Source organism: Saccopteryx leptura, chromosome 1 (genome assembly GCF_036850995.1).
Source record: "Saccopteryx leptura isolate mSacLep1 chromosome 1, mSacLep1_pri_phased_curated, whole genome shotgun sequence".
In the NCBI taxonomy this organism is placed as follows: domain Eukaryota; kingdom Metazoa; phylum Chordata; class Mammalia; order Chiroptera; family Emballonuridae; genus Saccopteryx; species Saccopteryx leptura.
Window position 1 is genome coordinate 159,052,859 of NC_089503.1, and position 25,806 is coordinate 159,078,664.

The window sequence follows — 25,806 nt, forward strand, 5'->3', positions numbered from 1 at the left end:
ATAGACTACGTCCACGGAAAATATATCCATCTACAAATGGTAGAAAGATAGAGAGTGAGCTAGGATAGGAGAGAAATTATGACTGTTTTCTTACTTAACAGAGGCCAGAGGTCATCAGAAAAAGATGTGGATTTTCAGAAAAACTTCAAGAAGTTCATTTTAATTGTTCTTTGTCTTTCTGTGAGATATTTGACTCCAGGGTTCGAGTTTCCTCTGAAAATGCTGTCATTACACACCTTTCATCTTTATCTGTTTGAACACTCTTTATGCATTTTATCCACATCGTATTTTCTCCTTGACCCTCTCTACCCCTGTGTCTTAGATCATCTGGCCTTGATTTTCCTTTGAAGGGTGAAACACGATAGGTTTCTTTTCTTAAAAATCAAAATAACTCCATCATATGCTTATGTTGTTTGTGCCAATGTGACAATGTTAGTAAGTAGTTTCTTCCCACCAAATAAATATGGCACAGTTGGCATCTGTATCTTACATAGTAATTCAGAAAGGGCTATGCTGGCAAGAATTATGTTGACTTTGTAGATGTTCCTGATCTATTCTGGATATAAGACTATTCTCATATAAAACTGTTATAAATGCCTTCTCTCAACCTGAAGACTTTCACCTTTTAATGGTCTTTTCGATAACTGATTTCCTCTTTTCTTACTTTTTATTTTGAAATAATTTTAGACTTACTACAAAACTGCACAATTAGTACAGATAAAATACTGCAAAAACAGAACAGAGTTCACATATATCCTACACCGAGAAGCCCTAAATATTGACAACTTACATAACCATAGTACCATTATCAAAATCAGAAAATTACATTGACTAAATCACAGACCTTTTTTAAATCTTACCAATTCCCCCCCCCCAATGTTCTTTTTCTCTGTTCCTGGATCCAATCACAATCACACACTGCATTTAGTGGTATGTCCCCTTAGTCTCTTCCAATCTATGACAATTCCTCAGACTTTTCCTGTCTTTCACAACCTTGACACTTGATGAGTATTGGTCACTTGTATCAAATGCCTCTCAGTTTAGGCTTAGGGGAGATTGAGGTTGTGCATTTTTTAGCAAGAGTACCACAAAAGTGATTTTGTGTCCTCAGTGAGTCCTATCAGGAATTATGATGTTGGTATTTTCTTATTTTGATGTAGTTAAATGTATCTCTTTTTTTTTTTTTTTTTTTCATTTCAATTAGTGCTTTTGTGTCTGAGGTAAAGTTATTCTCTACCTCAGGGTCTTAAAGATATTTTCTTTAAGAAAGTATTACTTTCCAGAAGCCCCATTATTTTGCTTTCACATTTTCATCTACAATAAACCTAGAGTTGTTTTTGTGTGTGGTATAAGTTAGAGGGTCATTTTAAAAAAATTTTCCCTATGACTACCTCCTTGCCCTAGAATGATTTCTATTTTATTAGTGAATGGTAGTATAATTTTATGTCTATGAAAATCAAATGTCAGTCTTGTTTCAAATTATTATGGTTTTTTACCAAGCTGTTTTTAAGGTTTTGTCCATTATTACTGTGTGTGTGTGTGTGTGTATGTGTGTGTATGTCTCTGTTTAGTAATTTTACGCTGATGTGCCTACGCGCTACAAGAAAAAAATTTAACCTTGCTTTTGATTGATGAGGTATCTTGATGCTTGTCACCAGTTTTATAGTTTCTCAACCACCAGTCTTCAAATATTGCTTTTTATATATTTTCTCTTTCTGAGACTCAGATTATATGGATCTTTTACTTTCTCACTCTTACATTTTCTACCTTCTTTCTGTATTTCCCAAACTTTTATATATTTTCCATGCATCATTGTCAATAACTTGTCCTCTATATTTCAGGTCATTAACTCTGCTCCATCTGTGTCACATTTGCCATATAACCAGTCCATCAATTTGTTTATTAAAATACCAAGTTCTAATATGTCTATTTGTTTATTTTTCAAATCTTCCATTTAAAAGAATGGTTTCCTGTTCTCTGTTAACATGTGCAATTTTGTTTCTTATCCCCATTGCTGATACAGTTATTTTAAAATCCACACTTGGGAACTCAAATCTTGGCATCACCCCCTGATCTGGTTCCCATTTCTATTATTTCTATGGTTCTCAAGCTTGTTGCCCTGCTTCCCTGTGTACCTAGTTATTTTTATTGCGGACTGGGGATTGTACTTTAAAAATTGTTAGAGGAGTAGTGTGAGGCTAAGGATGATTTTATTTTTCTCCAAAGGAAATACATATTTATATCTGGAAAGCTCCTGAAGTATGAATAATTCTGGATTATTTTAACCCAAACCAGGCTGCAGTCTTGACCAGGGCTTCCACACTTCCTCTTGCCTCTTACTTTTAGGACCGTCGTCCTTGGGGTTGGGGCCCTTGTTTACCTTTGTCAGTCCTAGAGTCCAACCTTCTTCCCCAGGCCAGTCATATGCTTTGCCTGCCACTTAGTCACTTGACTACCTCTTCCTCAGTTAGGAACTATGTCAAAGGGACTGGTGACCCCAAAACATTGGGCTCTCCTTACTGAATTTCCATCTCCTCCCAGATCTTGATTACCTTGTTAATTCTTTATCACCTTGTTAGTTCTCTAGGGCCTTCAAGCAGATTTTTCATTTTGGGTTTATTTTGTTCAGCCTTTCTCATTGTCCTCAGTAAAAGGTTTAATTGACAATAGTTAACCCATCACTACTCTACAGCAGGAATTGTTGATATGTATATTTTATATCTTCTTTCTTGAATCTTTAGATTCTAATTGCCTTCTGATTTTGTGGTCTCTTGCTTCCAAGTGCTATGCCACCAAAGGGCCTCACTTTGTCACCCTTCCTTCACTCAAAAGGCTCTTCATAGTCACATAATTGAATTTGCCTTAATTTAGTGGAACAATGATGCAAGTTTTCATGTATGTTATGGTTCCTCCACTATACACTTGATCTTAGCCAAAAGTCCAAGAAGCAATGGTACCTGTACTACCCAAACTTTCTGAATTCTGTACTGTGTGACTGGATTATTCTTTCTTCCTGATTATCTTCAGATCTCAGTTTATTAGTCATTTCCTCAGGAAAACCTTTCCAAGCTTCCCTGATTCAGTTGTAGCAACTTTGTGTCTAACTCCAGAAATTTAAATGTGCAAAATAAATCATCGTACCTTATTTTCTTGAAGTCTAATTAAATTTGACATTGAGAGCCCCTATCCCTCCATATACCGCTAAAAGATTTAGCCTTCATTCATTTGTTGGATGGGGTTTAGGGAGGTTCTTCCTTATTGCCTAAATTAATACAAGAATCCTGATGTTTCTGTTGGAGAAATAGGGATAGGAGATACATATATATTTAGTCCACCATGGTCACCCTGATGGCATCATTAATTATGTTTACATGGCCACTTGAAGTCAAGTGGTTTCAAGCCTTTCATGCTAAGATTGTGCATGAGGATCCCTGATGAGACTGAAGTCTGGTCCTCAATATCTAGCTTCTGTAGGGGTACCATATGGGTCTTGCTACTCCCCAAGATAACTGCTAGCGATCAAATTATGATTTACTGCTACTTGAGGTACGTGCTAACTCTGTCCCCTTCCTGGTCTAGAAGGATCTCCTCTTCAGTGGCATTCTTCTCACATCCTTCCCAGTAAAAATTTCCCAATAAGTTCAGACATTTAAAAGAAAAAGAAAGTCAATAAAGAGTTGACCTTCTGAGCATTCTGGACTTGACCTTGCTCACAAACCTCCTCTTAGACAAGGCAAGCACCTGGCTATCTTCTGAAAGAGGAGAGGAAAAGGCAGTGAAACAACCCACAAAATAGTATTCCCATAAAATATATGGCCAAAAGCTTAAATTCATGATTGTTAATTTTTAAAACACATATACATATCATAGTTTCCATTTAAAATTATCTGTATGATTATTTTAACATCAGTCTCCTTACTACCACAATGTCATCTCAATGACTAGAGAGATCATGACGAATTTTGGTCACTGGTAATCTTAAAAGTTAACATCGTATCGGCCCTGGCCGGTTGGCTCAGTGGTAGAGTGTCGGCCTGGCGTGCAGAGGTCCCGGGTTCGATTCCTGGCCAGGGCACACAGGAGAAGCGCCCATCTGCTTCTCCACCCCTCCCCCTCTCCTTCCTCTCTGTCTCTCTCTTCCCCTCCCGCAGCCAAGACTCCATTGGAGCAAAGATGGCCCGGGCGCTGGGGATGGCTCCTTGGCCTCTGCCCCAGGCACTAGAGTGGCTCTGGTCGCAGCAGAGCAATGCCCCGGAGGGGCAGAGCATCGCCCCCTGGTGGGCAGAGCTTCACCCCTGGTGGGCGTGCCAGGTGGATCCTGGTCGGGCGCATGCGGGAGTCTGTCTGACTGTCTCTCCCAGTTTCCAGCTTCAGAAAAATACAAAAAAAAAAAAGTTAACATTGTATCTGGCAATGATAATCTTCCAATAAGTCTTTGCTGAATTAGTTAATTAATTAATCAGTAATTCAGTGAAGAATGGTACAAGCTCCATCAGTAGAAAAAAGCCTAAAATGAAATGTTTTGCTTTCTTGAAGCTGTCTCCTATATATAGTCTGATCCCAGTGAAAATAAAAAATGCACACCAAAAGAAAGAAAATTTGGAAAGAGCTATTGAAGATTATGTCAATGAGTACAGTGTAAGAAAATGCCACCCATGCCAGAACGGTGGGACTGTGGTTCTGCTGGATGGAAAATGTGAGTGTACCTGTCCAGTCACATGCGAGGGAACTGCCTGTGAAATCAACAAACAACTAATTCCTTCAGGTGAGAACAAGTTATTTGATATTGTCAGGGACAATAATATGTGTTTGGGGGGTATTTAATGTTAAAGCTCTGTTTCTCGTCTCTCTTCAGTATCAACTCAATGCTTTGCAATCCAAAAAGCACTTGTGTTCTCCCCAACTCTATGCTCTTGGTACGCAGGTCCTCTATTTTCTACCTATGTCTCACCTTCCTCACTGGTCACATTGACTCTCCCTGCACCCGATGAACATGCCCTCTAGTTTGGAAATGTGTCTTGCATCTTAAACTTCATTCTACTCCCAGCACCTAGACAGAATCTGGAACATCATGGTAACACAGGCTGAGGGGATTCATAAGTGGATGGGTTGATGGACCCAAAGTTGAAGTCCTATCAATCATTAAGTTCTGATAATCCTTTTGTTTTCTCCAGAAGAGAAAACCGAAAAGAAATAGAGTTGTTGGCCTCCCTGTGATCACGTGGAAGGAAAAACACCATGAACACCAGGACCTTTCAATTTAAGATACTGCCCATGGACATAGTCCTGGTGGTCAAACAAAGAGCAAGCATCATACTTCATGAAAATCCTACCAACCTTTGACCTCCTCTCTTAGATCCATGATGCTTCTTTTCCCTCTTAAAAGTCTATGCTGTTTCCATTTGTTTTTCTCTAATGAGGAGAGTCAGCCGTGATATATGTATGCCAAGCCTGCTTTCCCCAATTCACAATGCCAATCTCTTGCTAACAAAACAAAATTAAATTAAAAAGAGAACGTTGGTTAAAAAGACTAAAGTAGTTGCCAAAGTGCTTTGTATGACGAACACATTTCGCCAGTTCCACTACCCCAGTCTGTACTAGTGGGTTTCGTTCCTGTTTACTTAGTCTCTTCCTTTTCGGTCATTCATTGATATGTTCATGCTTTATTCATTCGGCAAATCCTTACTAAGCACTTACCACAGGCACAGTGCTCTGCTCATTAGTCTGAGCTCTCCAGTTTAATTCTACCTGCCCGTAGGAAAAAGTCAATTGTATTTGTTACCCAAAACTAAAAAAAAAAAAAAAAAAAATTATTGTTTTTTAACCAAAAACTATTAGATTAAATTGTGTGAAATTGCCTCTATTCAGTCATATTTTACCAAAAAATGAAAAGAAATGAAAACAGCAATCCATATGAGTCAACTTATACCTACCCTTATGAATTGTATAAGGTAAGGTTACACATCAGAAACCGATTATGAGAACTAGCTGTACCATTTTATCCAGCTAGCATAGTAGTTAAGGCCTGAGATCTTTGAAAAGATCTAAAACTCTAGAAGAAAGGAAGGAAGGAAAGGGAAGGGAAGGGAAGGGAAGGGAAGGGAAGGGAAGGGAAGGGAAGGGAAGGGAAGGAGGGAGGGGAATAGGGGAGGAGAAGGGAGGGGAAGAGGGAGGGGAGGGGAAGAGGGAGGGGAGGGGAAGGCTGTTGTCATTCAAGGCTATTGGTATAAATCCTTCCAAACATGACTCCAACATTTGTGACATGAAGCAACAGAGGTAATTACATCTGAAAATTGAGGAAAATAGTATATGGCAAAGTGGTTTCATCCTCTCTCTAAATAAATAAGTTCAATGATTTTTTTAGGAAAAGTAATTTTATTGTGTTAAAATATACAATAAAAGGGGAGGGGAAAGGAGGGGAGGGGAGGGGAGGAAGAGAGGGATGGAAATTAGAGAATGTCTCAAACTAAAAGTGCAAAATCAAAGTTCATAAATGTTTAATTAAATGTCAACAACATGTATCATGTAGACTCCATTAATTGTCATTCCTATTAATCAACATTTCATGCATTTATAAATAAATTTAAGTTTATTTTTCTCACTTCGTGAAAGTTCTCAAGAATATACAAGATTGCTGAGAGATCACAGTAAATAAATTATTTATTGGCAAATAAATTCAAAAGCAAAATTTTAAAAATGATTTTTAAGTATTTTTAACAGCAAAGAAAAAAGTTATTAGATATAGGATATGTTTTAGTAGATTAAGTTTCATATAGAGATGGTATATTAAAAATAAAGGTGTTGGGTCCAATAAGGTATAAAGCATCCCTGGAGGCTCAAGATAATTCCTTGCGCTCAGAAACCTGAGTACAGCAGGAAAAATGAGGATGTTGAGTGCATACTAACACTGGACTCTGGCCTTAGACAATTCACTGTTGAGAGAGTTTTTGACACAGAACACCTGGATTAAAGGAGAAGTTATCATAGTAACTACTGATTATTCCTTACATCTTTGTCAATCGTTAAAACAATAAAAAAGCAGAATCTCAACCAGACCCCCAAGTGTCAGCTTAATGATTCACCTGAGTTCCTTCCACTGGAAATTGGGGAAACAGCATTGGTTCATTATTGGCAGCAAGATCCTCCAACCTCCTTCAGAGATGGTGTATCTGGTAGATCATTTCCAGCAGGGTGCACCATTGAGACACCAGAAACTATCCAACAGGAAGCAGTCTAGAAGAGTCTCCAGACCTAAACTGAGGAGGAATCACCAGAAACTGGGGGAAATGAGGACCTCCTGGCTTCTGAGCATTCTGTGGCTCTGCCTGGATGTGGTTGGGAGAAGCTGACTTTGGAGGAGGGAAGCCCTAGCTTGCTGGACTGTAACTGCTGCCCACCTTCACATGCTTGCTGCCAAGGCACAGCACAAATTCAAGTCAATAGCCAAGGCTCTGGCCATACATTCGAGTCATTACACTGAACCCCACTCATAAAAGAACCTGGAGAAGCTGAATGAACATTCGTGTTCCCTTAAAAAGAACCTTTAGGGTATTGCTATATATTTCCCATTTTGGACATAAAACTTAGGTTGCTTATTTATTCTACTGATCACATGGTAGACAGACAACACATAGCTGCCAGCTAATAAATGTTTGAGGTGTGGTCAGCATCCTCACCCTGGCTTTTCATTACTGTCTCCCCCAAAGCTCTTTAATTGTGTGTGAAGTGGGACACTGCACACAACAGCCCACGGTAGCAGCTCCTGAGTTAGTTTCTCAGTAGTTGTTTATGAAAAACAACCCAAAAATGGTGAACAAAAGACCAGGTCAGCTTAGTTTATTTAAAAAGAAAATGAAAAGATTCTCTTCCTCTCCCTCCCTCCCTCTCTCTCTCTCTCTCTCTCTCTCTCTTTCTCTCCCCCCCCCCACAAATAGTTCTCAGGACAAACATCTATCTTTCTGCCCCTCACTCTTCCACGCCTACCTCACTTTTATCACTCACCACCATGCTGAGAGCAGTGAAATTGTTCAAAGGCGAATTATGGACTATTTAACAATAGACAAGTTACTAGACTGCTAAAACCCCAGGATAATAATATCTCCTTCACAGAATTATGGTGAGTCATTAAGATAATGCACACAATCCCCTTGTCACACAACAGACAAGCAATGAACGGTGCCTGTTACTACTGTTGTCATGCAAGGCTATTGGTATAAATCCTTCCAAATATGACTCCAACATTTGCGACATGAAGTAACAGAGGTAATTATATCTGAAAATTGAGGAAAATAGTATATGGCAGAGTGGTTTCATCCTCTCTCTAAATAAATAATAAGTTCAGTGATTTTTTTAGGAAAAGTAATTTTTATTGTGTTAAAATATACATAATATAAAATTTACCATTTTAACAATTTTTAGTGTACCCTTTAGTGGCATTAACTACTTTCTCATTGCTGTGCAACCATCACCACTATCCATCTCCAGAACGTTTTCATCATCCCAAATTGAAACTATGTAGTAATTCAACACTAATTCTCCATCCCCTACTTCCCCAGCCCTGGTAACCACACTATTCTACTTTCTATCTCTATGAGTTTGACTATATCAGGTTCTTCCTATAAGTGGAATCATGAAATATGTGTCCTTGAATTGTACTTAATTTAATGTCTTCAAGCGTTTATGACAATTTCATTGTTTTTTAAAAGCTAAATAATATTCCATTTGGTATATGTATACCACATTTTGTTTATCCATTTCTCTGTTGAGAGACACTTGTGCTGCTTCCACCTTTTGTCTATTGGGAATGATGATGCTATGAACATGGTGTACAAATATCTCTTTGTGTTTCTGCTTTTAACTTATTGAGTATATATACAAAATTAGAGTTGCTGGATCATATGGTAATTATATGTTTAATTTTTTGAGGAGCCACCATATTGTTTCCACAACAATTATACTATTTTACATGCCCACCAGCAATCAATATGGGTCCCAATTTCTCCACACCCTAGACAACATTTGTTTTTTTTTGTTTGTTTGTTTGTTTGCTTGTTGTTGTTTTATAATAGCTATCCTAATGAGTATAAAGTGATATCTCATTGTGGTTTTAATTTATACTTTGATAGTGATTAGTGATGTTGAGCATCTTTTCATGTGTTTGTTAGCCTTTTGTATATTTGCTTTGGAAAAATGTCTATTCAAATCCTTTACCTCAGCCTGACCTGTGGTGGCGCAGTGGATAAAGCGTCGACCTGGAAATGCTGAGGTCGCTCGTTTGAAACCGTAGGCTTGCCTGGTCAAGGCACATATGGGAGTTGATGCTTCCAGCTCCTCCCCCCTTCTCTCTCTCTCTTTCTGTCTCTCTCTCCTCTCTCTCTCTCTCTCTCCCTCTCTCTGTCCTCTCTAAAAATGAATAAATAAATAAATAAATAAATAAAAATTTTAAAAAAAAACAAATCCTTTGCCTATTTGTATTGTTTTACTTTTCACTTGTAAGAATTCTTTATATATTCTGGATATTAATTCTTTATCAGATAGATGATATGCAAACATTTACTCCCATTAGAGGGGGTGCATTTTCACTTTACTGATCGTTTCCTTTTAATGTTGAAGAAATCTAATTTATCTACTTTTGCTTTTGTTGCCTATATTTTTATGTCATATTCAATAAATAACTGGATCTAAACTTAATGTCATGCCCTGGCCGGTTGGCTCAGCAGTAGAGCGTCGGCCTGGCGTGCGGGGGACCCGGGTTCGATTCCCGGCCAGGGCACATAGGAGAAGCACCCATTTGCTTCTCCACCCCCAGCCCCCTCCTTCCTCTCTGTCTCTCTCTTCCCCTCCCGCAGCCAAGGCTCCATTGGAGCAAAGATGGCCCGGGCGCTGGGGATGGCTCCTTGGCCTCTGCCCCAGGCACTAGAGTGGCTCTGGTTGCGGCAGAGCGACGCCCCGGAGGGGCAGAGCATCGCCCCCTGGTGGGCAGAGCGTCATGCCGGGTGGATCCCGGTTGGGCGCATGCGGGAGTCTGTCTGACTGTCTCTCCCTGTTTCCAGCTTCAGAAAAATACAAAAAAATAAATAAATAAACTTAATGTCATAAAGTTTCTTCCTATGTTTTCTTTTAAGAATCTTATAGTTTTATTAGCTCTACTGTCTAGTCTGTTAATCATTTATAGTTAGTTTTTGCATATGACATACGGTAAGGCTTCAATTTCATATTTTTGTATGTGGATATCAAGTCTTCCCAATATTACTTGTTAATCAGTGGTTTTCACCCATGTGCTAGCCTACTAAAGTCAATCAGCCTGAAAGTATAAAGAGAAAAGAGGGTTAAGATGACACTGAATTATTTCACAAATTGTTCTAATAGATTTGTTTTCATAACTACATTAAAAATATTCCTAAGTCCTCCTTATAGCATTAGTAAGTAATAGCATCAAGTTCCAAAAACTACAATGGAAATGAAAATTGAAATATTCCTATTCCTCTGAATAAAAAGAAAATTTTCATTAGGCCTGACCTGTGGTGGCACAGTGGATAAAACATCAACCAGGAATGCTGAGGTCGCCAGTTCGAAAGTCTGGGCTTGCCCAGTCAAAGCACATATGGGAGTTGAGGTTTCCTGCTCCTCCTCCCTTCTCTCTCCTCTCTAAAATGAAGAAAGTCTTTAAAAACTGTTTTAAAAAAAGAAAGAAAATTGTCATTAGGTTATACTCAGGTATGGCTAATTTATATAAGGACATAAATAATTATGTATTTAGGTCGGTTTTCTGCCTGACAAATCCAACTTTGAGTAATAGAGTATAAAAATGACTAACTTGGAGTCACTGTTCAAATAGAAGAATATGGGAATTTAAAGGCATAAATAAATAAATACAAAAAAGAAACTCAAGGGAAAAAAAGGAAATATCCAAAAATATTTTCAAATTTACTGTTTTAAACAACCTTGAAATCAAATTCTAAAAGTGCAAAAAAGGTAAGGGCTCACCAATATTAATCCTGGACTGAAACAAACATTCTTATTTTAAAATTAAACAGACAACAGATGAAGGATATGAGTATATGCAAACCTTCAATTAAAGGACAGTGGGGGAGGGAAAGAATTCATGGAACAATGGAATGACCTATTTTCTCCTTTGTCATCCTATCTGAGTCTGTAAAATCCCAACATACCTCCATTATTTTCCAAACTTTCTAGCCTAATCTTCCTTTTGGGAAGAAAGTTGGGAATGAATGAATGAACCCATTTTTTCATATAGCACCTTTTCTTTCTTTCACTCATTAAAATGCAAATTACGCTTTACAAATTGTTAAGCAGGATGACCAGCCCAATAATGGTACATATTTTGATGATGTCAGTTAAATCTCCTTGTCTTGGAAACCCAGTGAGATAACTGAATTACAACTTGGATTCTGCTTTGAAGAAGCGTATACAAGGAATAAAGAGACTATCAAAAGCCACAAGAGAAAAGTACAAGACTAACAGACTCCACTGAGCATTCTGAGTCCCCCAAAACCCAAGAAGAGGGTAAGATATAAATTATAGCCAAAACAGCAGAAGAAAGTGGTGAGTAAATTAACATATAACAGAATTCTCTACAAGCTTTGTTCTTTTCTCTCTTTGCCTTCCAAGTTAATTATTTTGATAAATGACTTCTTAAGTAAAGTTTGGGTTATTTTTCCATTTTCTTACTTTGGCAGCTCTTTTAAAGTTTAGTAAACATTTGCTTGGGGTTGAGTTTAAATTATAAAGACAATTGTTTCAGCCCTGGCCGATTGGCTCAGTGGTAGAGCATCGGCCCAGCATGTGGATGTCCCGGGTTCAATTCCCAGCCAGGGCACACAGGAGAAGCGCCTATCTGCTTCTCCACCCTTCTCTCAATCCTTCCTCTCTATCTCTCTCTTTCCCTCCTGCAGCCAAGGCTTCATTGGAGCAAAGTTGGCCCAGGAGCTGAGGATGGCTCCACGGCCTCCCCCTCAGGCGCTAGAATGACTCCGGTTGCAACGGAGCAACAGCCCAGATGGGCAAAGCATCGCCCCCTACTGGGCTTTCTGGGTGGATCCCGGTCAGGTGCATATGGGAGTCTGTCTGCCTGTTTCCCCACCTCTCACTTCAGAAATAAATAAATAAATAAAAATAAAGGATAATTGTTTCCTGCCTTTTTTGAATTTAAATAAAATTTCCTCATTCTATGGAATATAGTGGGAACTCTCCATCTATTAGAAGATGAGTTCACTCTGTACTAAAGTTGATTAGTAAGTTATTTCTTCCAGAGCACTAATGTTCTGAAAGGCCTCCTTTCATCAAAAGTACAAAAGTACAAGAGTGAAAAAATATCCATTTTGTTTTCAAAACAAAAGTGAAAGAGAAATAAGCCAAACCAAGGAACTGCCCATTTCCTCCTGCACATTTTTAATCACGCTTGGTCATATCCTGCCTTTTCCTAGCCACTTTTTTTTTGGATACTCCGTATCTCTCCAGGCAGGGAGACTAGAATTTCCTTGAATTTCTATGACTCTATTTTGTGAGTTTGAGTTGTTCTTTGCTGGCAAAGTTTGAAAGCATGCTGATAAAAAGAGTCAAGTCTACAAAATAATGAAGTTTCAGCTGACCAGACTCCTAGTATAGAAACTTGAGGGGTGAGGGTCACCTAACATTTCTGTGCTTTCTTTTCATCATCAAAAAGCAACAATGTAGTGATCATTATTTTAGCCAAGAAGAGTTCTTCTAATGCTTCCCATAAAGAATGGGCATCAAGGGAGGCTGTGCACAAGTAGAATTACTGTGCAAAGAGTATACTGCTTTTATCAGATTTTGAAAGAAACCCATGAGCCAAAACAAAAGGTTTAAAAAAAATAAAAGTTGTTCTAGGATCTTAGGGTGACAGAAGGAAGTTCAAAAATTAACTCTCACTGGAGGAGTTTCCAATTTATTTAGGGAGCCAGACTTAATGCAGCCCATGCAATGGGAGAACCACAAAAGCAAACGTATCACAGAGCTTCATTTCGTGGTGCAGTCTGCAGAAGTTCAGAAAAACGAGGAGATGAATAAGCAAGAAGCAAGGAAGGCTTCCTGGAAGAGGTGAGACTCAACCTTCCCATGTTCTCCTAACTCAGGGGTTTTCCCAGGCCTGTTTGTGCTGGATACTTAAAATAGATGATCTTGTATTTCTACCTTAAAATGGTAGCCATTCAGATGATAAGGCAGAAATTGTCAAAGAGTATTTCTAACCCTCTTTATTAACAATTTCAACCGTGCGCTTTTTCAAGCCTGTTAGAGACAACCTTGATGATACTGTTAAGTAGAAATGAGTAGGTAGTGTTACTTAAATTTTCACTAGTGCCCTCTTCCTCTCTTTTCCTGTAAATTGACTTTTAAAAATGAAGCTGTTTACAACCAACCACGCACTGTCTCTGGGCCTCACGGTCTCCACCTAGCTATCACCTTCAGTGACTACCAAAAGGACAGACTGATTTTACCATTGCCTGAGCAAAAGCTGTTTTCTAGAATGCAAGTTTATGATGAGACTGCATGCCCATGTACCTGAGGAATTCGAACCACTGTTGCAGTCTCTGAGCTACTTCTTCCTGCCACGGACAGTAATAATTGCAGTGCCCACACCATGCAAATATGACTTTATCTTCTTAGATCATATCACTACATTGTCTCTCACCTTTATTGCATTTCCTGTTTCACCTTCCTGCTCAGGGTTGTATGTACTTAGTTGACTTGACAGAAAATGTACTCAGATATGTACTCTTTGAAATAGTTGTTGTAAGAAAAGTGATTATGCTCCAAAAACTAAAAAGTATAAACTTATTGGTGGATTATGAGTTAGGATTGGAAGCTTCAGCCCTTACCTGTTTTTCTCTTAGCCAAAATACTTCTCTTCAGTGTACATTTTTGAAAAATTGCTAAATTTATGTCAGGAACAACTAAAAATGACCATCATCTGCATTTAGAGATAAGCAGAAACTGAAATGGAGTTCAAGTGAAGGAACTGAAATTTGAAGTTCTTTTAACTAAAGACTTGTCCAATCAGCTACATTGTTAATGGAAATTTCTAGATTTCTGGTTAGCATGTAATTTTGTCCAACTTCCTGGTACAGAAAGTCATTGAATGACCAAGAGTAAATAGTTTTTATGTAGTGCCTGGTGAAAATATGTTGGTAAACTTAGTAGTAAATAGTGTCAGCGTGTAGAATTATTTCTACCTGTAAGGATTGTCTGGGTCACCATCTCTCTGGCATGAGTTACCTGTGTGCTCCTCCTTTTGGAATCCTGCACCTGGTAATCACCCAGGGAAATTTAAAAAACACTGGCGCCCTGGTCTCAAAACTACAGATTCTTATTTTTAGTGGTCTAGGGCAGTGATGAGCAATCTTTTGAGCTTGGTGTGTCAAAATTCGCCAAAAAACTGAGCATAACTTGGGTGGTGTGTCACTTAGAGAAAAAAAACCATAATTTCACGATATTTATAGTTTAAATAACAAAAATGTATAATTGTAATATATAACTGTATTTAATAAACCAAAAACTAATTATCTAATTATTTATCTTACCTGCTTAGTGACTTTTTGTTCATCTGTCAGTTGGTTTCTTTTGTTGGTCTTGATATTATTGAACTTGTATGAGGTGCCGTGAACTAAGATAAGTGAGGGGAGGGGGAATTCTTTTTTTTTTATTTTATTTATTTATTTTTTTTGTATTTTTCTGAAGCTGGAAACGGGGAGAGACAGTCAGACAGACTCCTGCATGCGCCCCACCGACCGGGATCCACCTGGCACGCCCACCAGGGGCGACGCTCTGCCCACCAGGGGGCTATGCTCTGCCCCTCCGGGGCCTCGCTCTGCAGCGACCAGAGCCACTCTAGCGCCTGGGGCAAAGGCCAAAGAGCCATCCCTAGCGCCCAGGCCATCTTTGCTCCAATGGAGCCTTGGCTGCTGGAGGAAAAGTGAGAGACAGAGAGGAAGGGGGGGGCGGTGGAGAAGCAAATGGGTGCTTCTCCTATGTGCCCCGGCCGGGAATCGAACCCGGGTCCCCCGCATGCCAGGCTGACGCTCTACCGCTGAGCCAACCGGCCAGGGCTGGAATTCTTTAACTAACCTGCCTATTAGTGACTTTTTTGTTGCTGAATTTCATTGGCTAAATCTTCAATTGACAGTTGGTATTTTGTACACTTCAAGCCCAAGCAAGCACTACTAACTTCATCTGTCGGTCTGTTTCTTTTGTTGGTTTTGATATTATTTAACACTGAGAATAAGGTCTCACAAAAGTACGTAGAGGGAAAAATTGTGAGTAAAGCCATTGCTATATTTTTTAGGGTACTAAAAGTGTCTGGTAATCGGTTCCAGGCACTCCAAATTTCCTGTTCGTAGTGGCACTCCTCTTGATTCTCCAAGCAGCACCTTTCCAGATTCTCAAGCTTTGACCTCAAGTCGACAAACACCTGAGCCCAGATGCTGTCTTGAAATTCTGCAAGATGCATCTTATGTAAATTAAGATGGCTGCCGCTATTTCTAGTGGCAGGAAATGGCACCCATAGCACAGGCCCTCACCTCTCCCAGCCTCCCCCTCACTTAACTCAGTAATGATGGTCAATTAGAAATCCACAACACCCCAGAACAGTAGATTGGATGATGGTTGCTGTGGTTATGTGGTTGCTGGTAATGGCGAACACAGGGCCCCCAGAGATGCATCCGCCATGGCATTCCGCTGCTCCCTGCTCTGCCGGCCAGAAGTGAGGTCAAAGATCCTAACTGGAAGTCCCAGATGCTAACAGCCTAACTGGAAGTCCCAGATAGATGGTTTGTGCTGGAGTTCTATTGTTTTGGCCTATAGACCTCCGGCACAGAGTGTCTACACTACAGCAAATGTTTACTGCACCTGGCCATGCAGGAGCCAAGGATGAAATGTCCTTCTTGGCATGCAGCCCCATACTTCTCTGGTATGCGGCTGTGTGTCATCGAAAAATGGCTATGCATGTCATAGGTTCGCCATCATGGGTCTAGGGGTACAGCCTGGAAACTGGGTTTTTAAAAAGACCTCCAGGTGGTTTTAATGCACAGTCAGGTTGAGAACCACTGATTTAGACCCTAAGATGTCCCTGCACTGGGATCATCTCTAGTCCAGTAGATAGTGAAATAGAGGCTTTCCGATTATGCTGAAGAATGTCACCATTGTAAGGACGTCCAGCAATGTTTTACATCTGATGGATGCCTGGTTCTCATAACTGGTTTTTTTGTGTGGTTTTTTGTTTATTTGTTTCTTTCTTTCTTTTGTGACAGAGACAGAGAGAGGGACAGATAGGGACAGACAGACAAGAAGGGAGAGAGATGAAAAGCATCAATTCTTCGTTGGGGCACCTTAATTGTTCATTGATTGCTTTCTCATATGTGCCTTGATAAGGGGGCTACAGCACACTGAGTGACCCCTTGCTCAAGCCAGTGACCTTGGGTTCAAGCTGGTGAGCCTTGCTCATACCAGATGAGCCTGCACTCAAGCTGGTAACCTCGAGGTCTCGAACCTGGGTCATCCACATTCCAGTCCGATGCTCTATCCACTGTGCCACCACCTGGTCAGGCTCATACCTGGTCTTGCCTTGTTCTTTCTCCTTCACTCATTCATTGTACATTTATTATGTGCTAGAGACTGTGCGATTTCAGATTGCTGGCTATCCTTCTAGCTCCTGACTACTCCTCAAGCCCCAGCCCTCTTTAAAATACCTGCCATTCAAAAGAATAATCCCCTTCACGATTGCAACAAAAAAAATAAAATACTTAGGAATAAACATAACAAAGAATGTAAAGGACTTATATAATGAAAACTATAAACCATTGTTAAGGGAAATCGAAAAAGATATAATGAGATGGAAGAATATACCTTGTTCTTGGCTAGGAAGAATAAATATAATCAAGATGGCCATATTACCGAAAGCAATATACAAATTTAATGCAATTCCCATCAAACTTCCAATGATGTTTTTTAAAGAAATAGAGCAAAAAATCATCAGATTTATATGGAACTATAAAAAACCCCGAATAGCCAAAGCAATCCTAAAGAAAAAGAATGAAGCAGGGGGCATTACAATACCTGACTTCAAACTCTATTATAGGGCCACGACAATCAAACAGCATGGTATTGGCAGAAAAATAGACACTCAGACCAATGGAACAGAATAGAAAGTTCAGAAATAAAACCACATATATATAGTCAAATAATTTTTGATAAAGGGGCCAACAACACACAATGGAGAAAAGAAAGCCTCTTCAATAAATGGTGCTGGGAAAACTGGAAAGCCACATGCAAAAGAATGAAACTGGACTACAGTCTCTCCCCCTATACAAAAATTAACTCAAAATGGATCAAAGATCTAAACATAAGACCTGAAACAATTAAGTACATAGAAGAAGACATAGGTACTAAACTCATGGACCTGGGTTTTAAAGAGCATTTTATGAATTTGACTCCAAAGGCAAGAGAAGTGAAGGCAAAAATTAATGAATGGGACTACATCAGACTAAGAAGTTTTTGCTCAGCAAGAGAAACTGATAACAAAATAAACAGAAAGCCAACTAAATGGGAAATGATATTTTCAAACAACAGCTCAGATAAGGACCTAATATCCAAAATATACAAAGAACTCATAAAAGTCAACAACAAACAAACAAACAATCCAATAAAAAAATGGGAAGAGGATATGAACAGACACTTCTCCCAGGAAGAAATACAAATGGCCAACAGATATATGAAAAGATGCTCATCTTCTTTAGCTATTAGAGAAATGCAAATCAAAACGGCAATGAGATACCACCTCACACCTGTTTGATTAGCTATTATTAGCAAGACAGGTAATAGCAAATGTTGGAGAGGCTGTGGAGAAAAAGGAACTGTTGGTGGGAATGTAAAGTAGTACAACCATTATGGAAGAAAGTATGGTGGTTCCTCAAAAAACTGAAAATAGAACTACCTTATGACCCAGCAATCCCTCTACTGGGTATATACCCCAAAAACTCAGAAACATTGATACGTAAAGACACATGCAGCCCCATGTTTATTGCAGCATTGTTCACAGTGGCCAGGACATGGAAACAACCAAAAAGCCCATCAATAGATGACTGGATAAAGAAGATGTGGCACATATACACTATGGAATACTACTCAGCCATAAGAAATGATGACATCGGAACATTTACAGCAAAATGGTGGGATCTTCATAACATGATACGAAGCGAAATAAGTAAATCAGAAAAAACCAGGAACTGCATTATTCCATACGTAGGTGGGACATAAAAGTGAAACTAAGAGACATTGATAAGAGTGTGGTGGTTACGGGGGAGAGGAGGGAATGGGAGAGGGAAAGGGGGAGGGGGAGGGGCACAAAGAAAACAAGATAGAAGGTGACAGAGGACAATCTGACTTTGGGTGATGGGTATGCAACATAATTGAACGACAAGATAACCTGGACTTGTTATCTTTGAATATATGTATCCTGATTTATTGATGTCACCCCATTAAAAAAATAAAATTATTAAAAAAATAAAATAAAATACCTGCCAGTTTTAGAGCAATATCAGCTTCCTTTCTACCCCTGAAACTCTCCAAGCCCTGCTTTCCTGCCTTGTTCTGTCAATATTTCTTACCATATCTTAATTTTCAAAAACACTTTCATTTTAAGGAATAAATAAAGAACATCTTTTTAAAAAATAAAGGATTTTGTATTGCCACAATATAATTAATATTAGCTCATCATCAAATGAAGATATTTAATGCCTCTTGACTAGGTAAATGCAGTAGTACTTACAAGACAGATCTAGACATTTGCATCACCAATTATGGACTCGGTTGGATTTTCTTTGCAGTAAGAAACAAAGATGACACCTGACCAGGCAGTGGCGCAGTAAATAGAGCGTTGGACTGGGATATGGAAGGACCCAGGTTGGAGACTCTGAGGTCGCCAGCTTGAGCGCGGGCTCATCTGGTTTGAGCAAAAACTCACCACCTTGGACCCAAGGTCGCTGGTTACTCGGTCTGCTGAAGGCCCACGGTCAAGGCACATTTAAGAAAGCAATCAATGAACAACTAAGGTGTCAAAACGAAAAACTGATGATTGATGCTTCTCATCTCTCTCCGTTCCTGTCTGTCTGTCCCTATCTATCCTTCTCTCTGTCCCTGTAAAAAAATTAATAAATAAAAATTTAGAAACAAAGATGATCTTTTGCCTTTGAAATTAATTTAGGATTAAGCTATATATTCAAAATAAAAGAAATAAATCTGTGTACCAAGATATGTTTAGATAGGTACTACAGTTGATTGGTGGGTAAAATACTTAGAATCATATATCATGCTTTAACTCGAATTTCTGGTTCTCAAGTGGGAGGGATTAACGCATTAGGTGCTAATAAAAACTGCTGAAATATTAACACAAGCACCTAGATTGAAATATGCTTAATATTTTTAATTAAATGAATGACATCCTATGATAAACTTATATTTCCACCATTTAAATGTTGATGAGATTGGTTTAAATACATTTGAAATTGATGATTAAAATGACATGGTCCTTTTGTGTTTTTTTTAAATTATAGTTATGCTTTCAACAAGCACTATATACTCAAAAAAGATGACAAAAAATCAGCAAAGAATAAAATAAGGATTATGTATAATACCTTCACCCAAATCAACCACTGTTAACATTGTAGAATGGGCCCTTCATTCATAGATGACAAATTGATAGGTAGATGATAGATAGATCCAAAAATACAGACTTTGTATAAATCAAGTTAATAATGTACACAGAATATAATATCCAGATAATTTAAAAAAAAATTTGTGTCCATTTTCCAACTTGACAACTTCTCCTGCAGTTGCCCTCATATTATTAAAGTGTAATAAACTGAATAAACCTGGCCAGTTACACAAATGTTCTCTGAGGGCTACGATAACATGCAAATAAACCCTACATATCAATGTGTGAAAGCTGGACAGACCACACAGTTCAAAAAAGGAAGTACATTCTGCAAAGCTAGTTTGCACATTCACTGTCCGAGCGCCAGCATCTTCGGGGTCGCTTCGTGCCAGGCACGTCCACTCCGTCTGATAAAAAATGGTAAGTAATCAATTTCATGGCTTTCCCTGGTCTCCTGGCGAACATCTAATCTTCTCTAGTGAAGCAGAAATGGACCGGGGTGCATTACGGCCAGGTCGCACGGCCTTGGGAATTTTTGCTTGTCCCCTCGCTGTTCCACTAGCAACTGAAGCTGTTGAGCCTTTATTATACCAGCGGAGGGCTGTGGCTTCAGGAGTTCCCTTTTCTTGTTCTAGCCTTCAGAAGAGAGGAAGAGCTATATGCCTCAGAGAAAGGCAAGTTGTAGTTCTTGTCTTCTTCTTGTAACAGAGCTGGGGGTCAGAATGAGCAATGCAGTTAAATTTCCCATTGCACTGTGGACCCCAGTCGAGAGTTCCAACGATTCGCACCAGCTAATGTGTAAAACACAGTGGGTTTTATAGAAGGAGCTCTTTTGTTTTTTAAAAAAAATTGCATTTTAAAAATTATTTTAATTAAGAAAAGCAAACAAAGCCCAACTAATCTAAATCGTAGGGACACGTTGTATTCTCAAAGTTAACTGAAAGTCATTATTTAAAGCACCCTTAAAATTGTGACCAGCTTCCCAGTTGTCCCATGAAAACCAACTTAACCTGCAATGTAGCTGAACGACAGTGTTAACATTCTGCTACGTGGTTTCCTATTGTTTCTCTGTAAAAATTGGCTGTTTTTATATATATAGTATTCTTATGCTCCAGGGTCTAGAAGGGAGCCACTTTCTCTCCCACCCATGCCCCTGCGCAGCCCCCAGAACACTGGCGTTGGTTTTCCCTTCTCTAATCGTGGGATTACTTCCTTTACAGCTCCCAAGGAGAGGGTGGAGATTGCGACTCTTCTAGATTGTCACTGGGGGAGGGAAGACACTGGAATGGACAGTAAAGGGTTCATGGGATGCGTTTGTCCTCTGAGCAAGAGGGGAAAGTGTAGAGTGAGTGAAGGGAATCTGGCCGCGGAGCAGAGAGGAGAGATGGGCTCAGAGTTTCAGGCACCGGGGAGGGGCATGCGCAGTGGTGAAGAAAGTGGTATAGCAAGGCGCACCTGCAGGAGGAAGGCGGTCAGCTATCAAGGTGGGACTGATGAATGCCTTTAGTGTTTCCAAACTGTATCTTTAGGTTCAGGATTCTTAGAAAACAGCTTGACCTTAATTACTGATATCCTCTTCAACAAATAAACGAGGGCATTTCTCCTACTGGCGATCAAAATGTAAAATTTAATATGGCATTATTATCTCACTGGAGTGTACACGTTTCTGAGTAATTTTTAAAATACAATTTACAGATTCATAAGCAAAAAAATAAATGAGGGTGCTATGGTTAAAGAGTTATTTGGATTTTGGGGGGAAAACGAGATGATAACAGAAAAAAATTTTTAACTGGATAGTGTATGTTTGGTGTAATACGTAAGCAATGTTTTCTTAAGAGATTATCTTCTTATAAAAGTAACACATATTATTAAAAAAATTTCTTAGAAATATGGATATGAAGAAATGAAACAATACATAGTTTCTATAGTTCTATCTCCTAGGGGGCATCCATTGTTAAGTTAGTACCAATCCTTCTAAAATTTTATTATTTAAAAATATATTTTATAAATATAATTTTTATAAGTGCCATCAAACTTTATAAACTATTTGCTTATCTGATAACTTATTTGAAATATTTTGAATAATAATAAGTTAGATATAATTTCTAATGATAAATCACTTTAATTACTGTGTACTATTCCATAATTTATTTTAATCGGTTCCATATATTTGGACATTTAGTTTTCATAGTTATTTTTTCTTCTTTATGGTAACACAGACAGGACTGTCACAAGCTTTCTTTTATATATGTTGCCTGATTATTTTTTTCATTGGCCAAACTACTAGAAATAGTACTAAGTAAAAAAACAATAGTTTTAACTTTTAACAAAAGATACTCTTTTTAAACAATTCTATTTAAGTTTACTTAGTCTATAGTGACATGGTAAATAAATTTCAAGTTGCAATTATGGTATATACATACCTATCCTATGTCAGGGTATACTTAAAGGGGAATTAGATTTCTCTTAATTTCTCTTTCCCCCAACATAACTCTGACATTTGTACGACAGGCTGCAGAAAGGCAGGTAACATATCAAAGGAAGGAAAACAAACTCTACTTTTTCTCCTTCAGAGACATCATAGCATAGTCAAAAGGCTATATTCGTGGCTCTTTATGCTTTGCTTACTAGGTGTATGTTTTTTCACAAGTCATTTAAGTCATAAGTTTGTTTCTTTATCTAACAGTGGTGGGATGATTATGAGGAGGAGGAGGAGGATGATAACTACGCCACAGTGTTGTTCTGGAGAGTAAATGAGATCGGTTATAAAGCACCTATTACAGCGCAGGCACCACCCAGACACCAGATGAATATGAGTTTCCTTCCTTCCAGCCCCAAAGACATCATTTCCTAAGGAGGCACAGAGACTCCCGTGAACACAGGAGGAGTATGTTAACAGCAGTTAAATGTGTGAGCCCTGACATACTCTATTTCATGAAATCCTCATAACGGACTTGAGAGATAGTTACTGTTCTTGTTCCAGTTTTCCAGCTGAGGACACTGAGTCTTGGGAAGCATAAGTCACTTGCTGACAGTCACACAACTATTAAATATCAGGGTTGGGAGCTGCACACACTTCTATCTGCTCACGGAGTGTGAGCTTTTTTACATTATGCTGCATCTGAGGAAAGGTAGGTACAGAGAGGACAACAGGTGGGCCCAAGGAAAGTATTCCAGAGTGTGAGGGGCCTTTTCTCAGGCTGGTGACGTTCCCTGTTGGAGATGGAAATCAGCTGTCAGAGCCACCTCTGCTACTGCCAGTCTGAATTTTCCAAATGTCAACGGGCTCACTTCATTGAAATCTTGCAGAAGCCACTGGGATGGGAGGCCAGAGGGGTTCCTGGCTTCGTGGTTCTCCACCGCATGGTGCAGAAAGGGGGATTCAATGATCAAATGCCTCCTCCCTTCTGCCCCTCCCAAGCTCATCCACAGTACTGTATTAGGTGTGACTAACCTGGCTTCCTCCCCGCTGAGTGCAGGAGAAAACTATCCAAAAGCGGCACTGTGTCATAGCCCAGGTGTTATCAGTAAATTCACTTCTTATAGCCAAACATTGTAACTTATTGGTAGAGGAATTGTGGAAACCTGTAGGAATGAAGCACAAAAGTATGTGGGATGTTGTGAGGACAAGCACATCAGCTACGAAGATTGATCGGAGTCAGCCACACAGCGGAGGAGTGGCGGGTTCCACACCCAGCCTCCCGAGACGCCTTGGGTGGTCGTGACCCAAGTCTCCCCAACTCTCTCTCAAGCTGCTCAGTTAGGGAGCAGAGCTGGCCTCAGTGTTCTCCCGTGTCTCTTATAATATGGCTCCATTTTAGAAGTGAAAGGCCATGGGCAATAGAATTCTGCCTCTCAAACATCCATCTCTATGGAAATTGACTTAATCTGCAACTTCAGACAAACAGCTCACTCCATAGCCCTAAAATGGAAATAATAAAAAGTAATGCTTATTCACGAGACAAGCCTGTTTAGGTACATTTCAATTTGTAGAATTTTATGGAAAAAAGGGGGGTGAGGGTGAAGAAGGGCAGATATCCAATAATGTAGAAATTTTTGTATGTTTGTGGTTAGTATGGAGGAAAATCTTTTATGCATAAATCTTAGGAGGTTCTAAGAAATGAAGTAAAAAATGTGTTTGGGGTTTTTGTTATACATGAGCAAGTGAAAAAAGAAATGTGCTATCACACTCATTCATTCAACCAAGGTTTACGGAGCTCCTATTTTAGGTCGGGGCCCTGCTAGATGAGAACGGGAAGGGGGTGAACCACACGGGTGGGGCTCTACCTCCTGGAGCCCACACTCCCCGCAGTGGCTCTCAAATTTTAGCACGAACCTCAGTCACCTGGAGGGTCGGGGATGGGGCCTGAGAATTCACGTTTCTAATAAATTCCCAGAGGATGCTGATGCCACTGGTCCAGGCACCAGGAGACCATGGCTCTGTGGAAGCGGCTAGATGAACAGCTAATCAAAGCAGTCATATCAGCAAATACCTTGCCGTGACCTCGGCGGAGGTGACGAAGGAGCTGAGATAGAACACATAAGAGAGACTTCTTCTTAGAAAGGAGTCTGGTCTCTGGTGAGGTGACGTTTAGCCTAAAGCAGTGGCTCTCAGCTCTGGCTGCACAGGAGAATGACTTCAGCAGCTTATATGTATAAGTCATCCCCATTCTCAAGGCCCCAGTGAGAACAGCTGAATCAAAACCTGAAACAGGAGGTGGCCCAGCGCGGTGAGGATGAGCTGGCACTTGGAAGTGGTGGTGAAGACCACATCTAGCAGAGGAAATGGCAGAGCGAAGGAGCCAAGCAGAGAGAGGTGGGCTCTCAGGGAGACCGGGGAGTCTAGAGAATGAGCAAGAGGGGACTGGCAAGAAAAACTAAGCAGCAGCCCTGTAACTGACATGACAAGGAATTCGACCTTGTTCTGCTCACCCCCCAGTCATGGGAGGCTCCTAAGTGAAGGTGTGAGTGCCCTTAGCTGGTCTACATTTGGAGAAGAGGGCGCATGTCGAAAGTAACATGCGCCCTCACCACACAGCCTTGATCGTGGCTTGAGACTTCAACATTGCCTTTCTCTCCCTCTTCCTTCAAAAGTGTGCCTTCAAATTGGCACCCAGCCAAGTTAGAAAATAACAGTAGGGTTTCTGAGGGGCACGGGTTGGAGGACCTGCAAATAACTTGAGGGGCTGTAATGGAAGCCCAGCCAAATATTGGTGTCACAGGGAAATCAGAATATTTTAAATCATAGTCCTGAATGATATATAAATAACCCCAAATAGAAATCTATTCACCTCGACCTGCTCCCCAGCCCCTCTACTATTCTATTCTTATCCTCCCCTTCTGCAGAAGGGTTCATCTACCTCTTGCAGCAAGATCTAGCCCAATGTGTTAAAAAAATTTTTTTCTATACCATGGCAAGAGGGTTTTAAACCAAGGGTGAGAGGTTCAAATTCTAGGAGATCCTTTGCATCTACCCATCGATGCACGTAAGAGGAAATGAGGGCCGCATCTGAGAGCAGAGATGAGCACACAGCAAGCGTGCGGCACCATTGTTCTTTAAGTGCATGGCTGTGGGGCTCCAGCTCTCGATTTGCTAACCTCAATGTCACTTCCCTAATACTCCGAGGTGCATTCCATCTGCCCTTTCTTACTTATCATGTCCTTTTCTTTTTTAAATATCATGGTATAAAGAAACACAATAAAATATTATGGTATGTTATAAAACAAATAACAAACAAATGCTCACATTCTCATCACCCAGATCTCACGCATGTAACCATTTGGCCATAATATTGCCCTTTGCAATCTTTTCAAAACACAACAGACAAAGTTGAAGTCCTGTCTTTGACCTTCCCAGTTCCATGCTCACTCCTCCCTCCAAGAGCAGAAGGCCACACCGGCTCTGAAAGTGGCATCTCCCCTTCCCAGCAACAATTTTATATTTTTATTTCATATGTCTAGATCCATAGAATGACATAGTATTGTTTTTGCCAGGTTTTATTTTTATGATTTCTGCATGTACTGTTTTTCACTTTACATTGGTATGTTTTCAAGATACAACCATTTGGACACATTCGGCTCTGGTTCACTTTATTGGATTGCTGTGTTTATTCATTGTT

General features: G+C 39.7%; 2 protein-coding genes across 4 annotated transcripts in view; both read left to right on the forward strand.

The window, feature by feature from the left end:
* The window catches only part of C9 (complement C9), a 44,585-nt gene extending 39,050 nt beyond the window's left edge, over positions 1-5,535 (forward strand). Inside the window, exons 10-11 of the mRNA XM_066378623.1 lie at positions 4,537-4,765; positions 5,175-5,535. Coding sequence (XP_066234720.1) covers positions 4,537-4,765; positions 5,175-5,197 — 252 coding nt within the window. The 3' untranslated portion in view covers positions 5,198-5,535. The remainder of the gene's footprint in view (positions 1-4,536; positions 4,766-5,174) is intronic.
* A 7,457-nt stretch (positions 5,536-12,992) lies between these two features.
* Positions 12,993-25,806, forward strand: part of FYB1 (FYN binding protein 1) — a 149,455-nt gene continuing 136,641 nt past the window's right edge. For 2 of the 3 annotated variants that reach the window (XM_066378638.1, XM_066378674.1), the window contains exon 1: positions 20,000-20,107. In XM_066378638.1, the coding sequence (XP_066234735.1) occupies positions 20,105-20,107 (3 nt within the window). In that variant the 5' untranslated portion in view covers positions 20,000-20,104. Of the gene's footprint in view, positions 13,081-19,999; positions 20,108-25,806 lie in introns of those variants that run through there. The other variant, XM_066378664.1, reaches the window with a different exon arrangement.